Here is a 9621-nt window from a genome sequence, read left to right as displayed (position 1 = left end):
CAATTTATTTTACCCGGGTTTGTTTGTAAACACTCGGGGTCGTTGATGAAAACGTGCTCAGTCTCGCTGACTTGGTTGGTGCATGTCATTGCATGCCAGTTGTGTGGATCGATGCTCATGCCATCATAACTGGATTGTCTGGTCCAGACTCGATTATTTACAGACCAACGTCAAAAATAGCTGGAATATAGCTGACAAACAAACACACAAAAGACAAAGCCTCACCGTTATTCCCTGGCCTCTCGGTAAAGTTCGAAAGCGTCAGCAATATTCAATAGTTCAACGGTTAAAGCAGTTTAATGATGACAATGATACGTTTCGATGTACAAATATTTTATTGTAAATACAACAACGATAGAAAGGTGAAAACAATTGGAATATAAACTCACTCAACATTCAAAACTCCCCGAACAACAAAGAAGTACAAGCAAGACCATATATGGAATATTGATGACCATATATGGAATATTGATGACCATATATGGAATATTGATGACCATCTGGAGTCCGAGAACGTTGAGGCGATGACACAGCTCAGTGATCCATCCATGGCTGATATTCTCAACCTGCAGGCATACAGTGGGACCATTCACACTTGCAGGTCCGGATGGGCGCCAGTCCACTGTCATGAGATTGTGGTAACGTGTTGTTTATTTGTCCAAATGGAAAGACATCATTGGTGGAATGAGAACTTCGTCGATGACGTGGATGACACCGTTGGTGATGCTGACATCGGCAGCGATGACGTTAGCGGTGCCGGACCCGGTGTCTATGCTCACACCGCCTGCCGAGGAAAGCCAGATTTTGATTGTATGATTACAACTAGCCCATCCAGCCTGACTGGGTGTACGATACATAAAGCTTACAACTAGTCAAGCCTATCCAGCCTGACTGGGTGTACGATACACAAAGCTTACAACTAGTTAAGCCCATCCAGCCTGACTGGGTGTACGATACACAAAGCTTACAACTAGTCAAGCCCATCCAGCCTGACTGATGTACGATACACAAAGCTTAAAACTAGTCAGGCCCATCCAGCCTTGCTGGGTGTATACACAAAGCTAACTTAAAGATAGGAGTGAGTGAGTTTTGTTTAACGCCGATATTATATAATCGGGGGAGGGGGGGGGGGGGGCGATGTTGGTGGGGGAATCGAGGTTCAAACCCACAATATGGTGTGCGCAAGGGACGCAACTCTGCACACTAACAGATAGGAGAACACACATGCATGACATCACACCTTCAGCGAAGTAACATATTGCGACTTCTCAACACTAGGGGGAGACGGACATGAGGTGCTGGGGACCTATTCTTCCCTGAATCCCCACAGGGAGACAAGCATGAGGTACTGGGGACCTATTCTTCCCTGAATCCCCACAGGGAGACAAGCATGAGGTACTGGGGACCTGTTCTTCCCTGAATCCCCACAGGGTGACATGCATGAGGTACTGGGGACCTGTTCTTCCCTGAATCCCCACAGGGAGACAAGTATGGGTACTGGGGACCTATTCTTCCCTGAATCCCCACAGGGAGACAAGCATGAGGTACTGGGGACCTATTCTTCCCTAAATCCCCACAGGGAGACAAGCATGGGTACTGGGGACCTATTCTTCCCTAAATCCCCACAGGGAGACAAGCATGAGGTACTGGGGACCTATTCTTCCCTGAATCGCATTCATCACTCACCACTGGACACCATGACGGTGAAGTCCTGTTTGTTGAGGGTCGTCACCTTCATATTGTTGGTCAGTCCAGCGCTGTAGAATGTGCCGCTCACGACGTGGTATTCAAGCACACCTGGAATTTACATAGTGCTCATCAATTAATTTCACAAGACAAGGGATGGTATCACATGTCCCGTGGCATTTTCACAAGTGGTGTATGAAACCTGGGAGAGGTCATCTGGTTGTAGAAATACCAAGCAGGCAGGACCGAAAGGAGGAAGAGTATGTTTCATACCAAAGTAAAACAATTAATACACAATGTGAATTATATGTTTCTTGTTTATCGCCGCACTCAACAATATTCCAGCTATATGACAGCTGTCTGTAAATAATCGAGTCCGGACCAGACAACCAAGTGATTGACATCATGAGCATGAATCTACACAATTATGAAACGATGATATGCATCAACCAAGTCATCGAGGCAGACCACCCGATTCCGTGAGTCGCCTTACGATAACTTGGGAGTAAATACTCAATGGCTAAAACAAATACCTGAATCACCGAAGTAAGCTAGTGGATTTGTAGTATACGACAGCAATATAACAGCAAGGGAAGCAATATTTGTACCAATATGGGGGATTCGAACGGGGAATTACGGCACGGTGAGCGAACATGTGAACCACTACACTAGAACACCGAGTGTTTTCTAAAGGGTTCGGCTTGGCATACATCTGATGGATGAAGGCCGTGTTACTTACTGGTGAGTTTAGTGAGGTTCTTGTTACTTACTGGTGAGTTTAGTGAGGTTCTTGTTACTTACTGGTGAGTTTAGTGAGGTTCTTGTTACTTACTGGTGACTTTAGTGAGGTTCTTGTTACTTACTGGTGAGTTTAGTGAGGTTCTTGTTACTTACTGGTGAGTTTAGTGAGGTTCTTGTTACTTACTGGTGAGTTTAGTGAGGTTCTAGTACTTACTGGTGAGTTTAGTGAGGTTCTTCAGGAGGTTGTCCAGGGTGCCGGGAGGCAGTTTAGAGAAGGCCGCGTCAGTCGGGGCGAACACGGTGAAGGGGCCATCACCTACAACATATGTAGGTCAGGAGTGAGGGAGGTTTGCTAAAAGCAGAGAGCAATATTCAAGCAACAATTCATACGATCCATGAGCAACGATTCCTGGTCCGATGACATGCAATCTGCTAAGTCAAAGAGTCCGACCACCCGACCCACCCGACCCATCGACCCACCCGACCCATCGACAACCCGACCCATCCGACCCATCGACCACCCGCCAGCAGCAGAGTGCCAGGAATCTGATTCCTGCACGGTACCCCCTGGTTCCCGTGATGCTATATGAACACGAGTGTGGAGGCTGACATGGGATGCTTACATGTTGGTCTTCGGTTCCGTAACTGTGTTTGTTTGTTGTTTAACGCCGCACCCAGCAATAGTCCAGCTATATGACGGCGGTATGTAAATAATTCAATCTCGACCAGACAATCCAGTGATTGGCACCATGAGCATCGATCCACGCAATTGGAATACGATGATATGGATCAACCAAGTCAGTGAGCTTGACCACCCGATCCCGTGAGTCACCTCTTACGACAAGCATGAGTTGAACACCTATTCTCACCTGGATCTTCACGGGTCGTTTCCGTAACGACTGTCGTTATTAACAATGACCATTTTCAACATCTATACATTTACTTAAACAAACAAGAAGGATTCTGAACTTAGGAAATAGATTTCTTAACGGAGAAACATACAACGCAGCTAACTGAGCATAGCAGCATTCTCAACTGACAATGATTTCATTTGTAACATATCAGTGAGTTGGGTTTTACGCCGCTTTGAGCAATATTCCAGCAATATCACGGCGGGGGACACCAGAAATGTGCATCACACATTGTACCCATGTAGGGAATCGAACCCGGGTCTTCGGCGTGACGAGCGAACGCTTTAACCACTAGGCTACCCGACCGCCCTGTAACATATCAAAACGTAGCTGAAATAAAAAAAAGCGAGAAAATAAGGATTGGATAAGGTTATCTTTTATATGTACCCCTGACATATCTCTTATACAAAGACTGAATGATCCCAGCTACGAGCAATAACAAGGGCAGTCGAGTGAGTGAGTGAGTGAGTATGGTTTTACGCCGCTTTTAGCAATATTCCAGCAATATCACGGCGGGGGACACCAGAAATGTGCATCACACATTGTACCCATGTCGGGAATCGAACCCGGGTCTTCGGCGTGACGAGCGAACGCTTTAACCACTAGGCTACCCGACCGCCCCCAAGGGCAGTCGAAGTAAACAACATGGAACAGACATGGACTCCTTGGTCGGGTGTGACTGTTGTAAATAAGTGAATTCACAAGTCTGTTTCCCATGCGACACCTACCGGCCAAAACCTGGAGGAGCTTGGCTGCAATGACGGCAGTTTTCAGTGTGTTGAAGCCGGGGACATTAGAAACCACGTCAACGACAGTTCCTGCTGGCGGCAGCATGACGCGACTCAAGCCGTGGATAACGCCGTTGGTGGCGTTCTGGTTCACGAGGACGATGGGGGAGCCCTGTGCCGTCACTACCTGGGGAGGAAATCATTAGTGACGTCACATAGATCACCTGGAACCTTATTTATCCGGACGCCGTAAGTCCATCTAATTTTGTGATTGGTCTGTTGTTTTACGCCGCACTCAGCAATATTCCAGATATGTGGCGGCGGTCTGTTAATAATCGAGTTGGGACCAGACAATCCAGTGATTGAAATCATGAGCATCTATCTGCACATTCGGGATAAGATGACATGCGCGTTAACCAAGTCAGCGAGCTGGACCACCCGATCCAGTTAGTCGCCTATTAGGACAAGCATGGATTGCTGAAGACCAATTCTATCACGTGCAATGGACAGTTAGACAGGCGTTTCGTATGTTTAAATTCCGTGACTACTTTGAATGTATACAGGTTCAGGCCTGGGATAACCAGAGTGAGTGAGTGAGTTGGGTTTAACGCTGCTTTTAACAGTATTACAATTATATCACGACGTGTCGGCTTAATGTGGGAGGAAAGCTCGAAGTGATGCAGGTCTCAGACTTTTACCACTTTGATGAAACTCGTGAGCTCGGGTATGGTGCTGACAAACCTAGAAACATAATCGGGACGAACCGGGATTCGAACCCACAATCATAGGTTTCTGGCGTGCCTAAGGGACGCAACTCTGCACAGGGAATTGCGGCGCCTTAGACGAGTGGGCCACCCGTGCACCCCTAATCAGAATGAATAGGTCCCCTTGCAGTATGACATCCTTGTAAAGGTCTTCTCGTGTGGATCGGGGGGACAGAGTGTCTTAAACCCCGATGACATGCGCCCTTGGTCATGTTGTTAGTGGCTGGCGTGCCCGGACAGGGAAAACTTAACGCCCTGTGCCACAGCTGGTGTAAACAACCGAGTGCAGCGTTAAACAACATTTACTCGCACAGGAGTGAGTGAGTATGGTTTTACGCCGCTTTCAGCAATATTTCAGCAATATCACGGCGGAGTACTCCAGAAATGGGCTTCACCCATTGTACCCATGTAGGAAATCGAACCCCGGTCTTCGGCGTGACGAGCGAACACTTTAAGGTTAATTCATCTGGGAAATATGGTCAGTCATAAGCCTTTTCAAAATTAACTGTGAAGGCATTCCAAAAGACGTTACTACATTTGGGGGGAGAGGGCAAATTTCAAGATTCTTGTAATGACCGCGCCCACACCGGTGGCAGCAATGATACCGAGAGTTTCAGATCAAAGCAGTTAGGGGACACAACTCTGTAGAACAGGTGGCAGCAATGAGCTTGAAAGTTTCTGACATTAACTACTGTTAAAAGGGAGGTGAGATTCCCTATTCTACAAGTACTCCGACGTTGACGTTGACGCTGACAACGCTTACCTTTCCGCCCTGGTAGATGTTGATCCTGATAGGGAGGCTGTCGGCGAGGGACTTGGCCAGAAGCTCATTGGACAGCTGGGTGGAGTAGACCTCTCCAGACAACACGTGGTACAGCAGGACTCCCTTGAGGATGGTCACGTTCTTCAGGAGGTCTTTGATTTGCGGGGCGAGAGCGGCAAAGGCGTCATCTGTCGGCCCGAACACGGTGAAGGGGGCGGGGGGAGCTTAAAGAAATTGAAATTACAGTTATTATCCGGAAGTCCCCGTGTATACCGCTCATCTTTCGATACGGATAAACGGCATGTTCCACTTCAGGTGAGGTGAGGTGAAATTGGGTTTAACGTCGCGTCCAAGATTATTGCACTTATATAGCGACGTGCATGCACGTGTATGTGTGTGTGTGTGTGTCTGCTTGTACTAGTCCGGACTGATGCCGATTTATAGTGCTAGCACACTGAGATACCATGCCGCAGTTTAACATGAATACCCCACTCAGACACAGTATACTGACTCCGAGCCGACCAGTCCTTGTTTTAGCCCCTTAATGCCGAGCGCCAGACGGGGTAACAACAAATACCATCTTTTAACGTCTTTTGGTATACGTGTATTCGTTATACCGTGTATTCGTTATACCGTGTATATATCGTTATACTTGTGCCGACAGAAAGTTATCGTAAAACTCCTTTGTCTCGAACAACAAAATTCGATAAACCGTGTAAGACGATGTCACTTGTGCCGACAGAAACTAATAGTATAAACTCCTTTGTCTCGAACAACAAAATTCGATAAACCGTGTAAGACGATGTCACTTGTGCCGACAGAAACTAATAGTATAAACTCCTTTGTCTCGAACTCCACTAACTAGTTAAACCGTTCAGACGAAGTCCCTATGGTGCCGACAGAATCGAACAGAAAAACTTCCTTGTCTCGAAATACGGGATATGTAAGTGTGATGGTCCCGGGCCTTGACATAATGTGGTTTTGTCATCACAAGGGCGTGGGGCTTTTTACATACGTATTTGATTAATTTGTGGCTTTGGGAGACATTTTATGAGAGCTTCACCAACACTTCGGTTGAAGTCCGTCCTGTTTCGGCCGTGGCGAACTAACGCCAAGCTGTCCCACACGGGCTTGTGTGTACATTATATAACTACACTCTTCCTCAGAAAAAATATGACCGGTGAAGATTCCGGGTTAGATTAGGTCTTCAGCAACCCATACTTGTCGTAAAGGCGACTAACGGGATCGTGTGGTCAGGCTCGCTGACTTGGTTGATGCATGTCATCGATCCCAATCGCGTGGATCGATGCTCATGATGTCAATCACTGGATTGTCTGGTTCAGACTCGATTATTTTACAGACCGCCGTCATATAGCTGGAACATTGCTGAGTGCGGCGTTAAACAACAAACAAACAAAACAAAACAAACAGAAAAAAATATCAGCAATAAGACAGTGGTGCAGGACTCACTGACGCTCAACATTGTATGACAGGTGAATAGATCATTTTTTCTGTCGCTCTATTCTAATTGTATAAAGCCGCCGCAATATCACTTTTTTTTAAATTTATATTTCTAGACTTTCAAGACATACAATTTATTTCTCTGAAGAAGTCAAACCATTTCTGGGGATTTTCAGCATGACCAGTGAACATTTTTTCTTTTTTTTTCTGTAAAACCTGAACACAAACGAGTTTCCCGTGAACTGATGGTTTTAGTAAAATAGATGCAGGAGGAAGCGTATGGCCGTAATTTCGATTATTAATTTTTAGGTTGAATTGTTTGTCAGGGTTAATTATATCACGGAACAAACCGCTTCCAATTCTTTCAACAAATGGCAACTGTAGCATGTTTTACAAGTTAAAGCCGAGGCGGGAACCCACAGTGAACCGTAAATATTTAACGACTACAGCCTTTGTGGCAGTCAGGGTTCAAGGTCGACCAATTATACGAACCACTGAATGAGCGTTGTCACAATAATTTCCCACAACCCGACTGAACTGCCGAGTCCGTCAGATATCGGCAGACTTTCTTCCCATTATATTTATTCTATCAAACATATCGTAAACGTCTTCAGCACAATGAAATAAACCTTTATCGGATCGACATAAGTAGACTATTTCTGACAACCGCCACTGTCTGCAGGTTTCAGCTGGGTGTGCAAGCCAAACACGTGTCACGTCCACGTGACGTCTATACGAGGTGTTGTATAAAATCTTATAAGGGCCCAGGAAGCTTATACAATGTGTACGACATGGGGCAATGGGTGCATCTACCTCAATATTTCAAGGATTGTTAATGTATAATTTTATCAATGTCATCCCATCCCAAACTTTAGCACACAATCGAAGTGATAGTTTATCACAAGCGTGCTAAGACTTGGGCTAGCTCTTTCACAAAACAAAATAACTTTTCTTCTCTTTTGTTTTGTTTATGCAACCCAAGTTACCATTACATTTCTCTAAAGCATAATTACGCGATGATGCAAAACCGTCAAACGTAGTTCGCTACCCTCTCGTGGGAATAGAATCGTCCGACCAAGGTGCGGTGCAATGCTTGGGTCCTCACAAATAATAACGACCCCTCGAAACAATGGACGCGCTCGAGTGCTATAATGTTACGTTACCTTGAATATCTGTTTATCACGTGCATTGCCTGACGATAAACGTGTAAGGGCGGATTCAGCATTTTAAAAGGAATGGGTCCAAAATATCAAAATCCACTCACAGATAATTTAGTTACATAATACATTTGTGAGGTGAGGTGGAATGGGGTTTAACGTCGCGTCCAAGATGAAAAGTAAAAATATTGTAAGTGTCGAATATTTAATATATCAGACAGATATCCACGCATCCAACATCGATCCACGCAATTTGGATAATGACATGCATCAACCAAGTCAGCGGGCCTGACCACCATGAGTGTGTGTGTGTGTGTGTGTCTACTACTCAGACACAGTATTCAGACTCCGAGCTGACCTCTGAGTCCGATCCTTGTTTTTGACATGCGCCAGGGTAACAACAAGTACCATCTTTTAACGTGTTTTGGAATGACGTGACCGGGGATATAACCCCCGACGGTCTACCACCAGACCACGGAGGCGGTCGATACTCCTGTGGAAAACTGGGTGTGTTCATGAACAAACAAGCTCTCCAAAACAGACCATAAAACATACTAGCTTGAGCTAGTCTACAATCTAGATTTCTTGAGTTACTGAAAAATGAAGAGATTCTCCAGGTCTCTTCCTATTATTCAAAGTCAATCTGACACACAAAAATCTCAAACATATTATCATTCCAGACACTAGATGTTAGTCGACGAGAAACATTATACGCTTGCAAGTGCTAAAGTGCTAAAAATCACATCGTGAACATACTTGAAAAATAAATTTAAACAACATGTCCACTGTCCATGGTGACCATGACAAGACCATGTACACTGTGTCCACAAAGGCCAAGGACAGATGCACTCACCTGTACTCGACAGTGTGTCCGCCAGACCCGCCCGCGTGACGAGCTCAACCAGCGTCTTCTCTCCCAAAGTCTCGGCGAGCTGGGGAATGTTTTCACCGTCGGTCAAGCCACCACCTAAATGCATCTGCATCCAGATGCCTTCACGCGTGAGTGCTGCGCATGTGCATGCAAGTGCAGCGAGGACGCAGATGACAGATTTCATTTCGGGTGCTTGAATCGCGTGCTTCCTCCTTCGTTGAGAACCTCGAACTGCCCGGGGAAGACTGCGAGACTATTTATAGCATTTTTGCGTTTATGTAAGTGATCACATGATCAAAGTCTCGTGACTGCGTATTGAAGCGTGACCTGAAAACGTTGACCCGGGTGGGGGAATCCGAGACTTTTCCAGCTCACGCGGGAGCCCGCAAACACACTTTATATAACAAACAGGCTGTTATGTAAAATTAGCGTAATGGGCTCCTGGCCCCAGAAAATCATTGTGATCAATTCTCGATTCCTTGGCAGGAAGGTTCATCTGGTAAAGTCACAGACAAATGGCGTATCACTAAAATAATGAT

General features: G+C 45.8%; 1 protein-coding gene across 1 annotated transcript; it reads right to left on the bottom strand.

Moving 5' to 3' along the window:
* Positions 1-316: 316 nt before the first annotated feature.
* LOC124119451 (protein sll1483-like) lies at positions 317-9324 on the bottom strand. Its single transcript, XM_048388438.1, has 6 exons — positions 9065-9324; positions 5594-5817; positions 4067-4253; positions 2642-2743; positions 1687-1797; positions 317-784 (listed from the first exon to the last, which is right to left on the bottom strand). Exons 1-6 carry the CDS (start codon positions 9264-9266, stop codon positions 651-653), a joined length of 960 nt encoding a protein of 319 aa, XP_048244395.1. The 5' UTR covers positions 9267-9324; the 3' UTR covers positions 317-650.
* Positions 9325-9621: the final 297 nt, after the last annotated feature.

This window comes from Haliotis rufescens, unplaced genomic scaffold (assembly GCF_023055435.1).
Source record: "Haliotis rufescens isolate VD_foot unplaced genomic scaffold, xgHalRufe1.0.p SCAF_71, whole genome shotgun sequence".
In the NCBI taxonomy this organism is placed as follows: Eukaryota; Metazoa; Mollusca; class Gastropoda; order Lepetellida; family Haliotidae; genus Haliotis; species Haliotis rufescens.
This window is presented reverse-complemented; position numbering and strand designations above follow the sequence as displayed.

Excerpts from the sequence above, each read along its gene's own strand:
- LOC124119451 (XM_048388438.1), bottom strand. The coding sequence starts at position 9,266 with ATGAAATCTGTCATCTGCGTCCTCGCTGCACTTGCATGCACATGCGCA. Across the intron at positions 4,254-5,593 it reads ACATCTACCAGGGCGGAAAG|GTAGTGACGGCACAGGGCTC; the intron begins GTAAGCGTTGTC and ends TTTCCTCCCCAG. Across the intron at positions 2,744-4,066 it reads GCTCCTCCAGGTTTTGGCCG|GTGATGGCCCCTTCACCGTG; the intron begins GTAGGTGTCGCA and ends CATATGTTGTAG.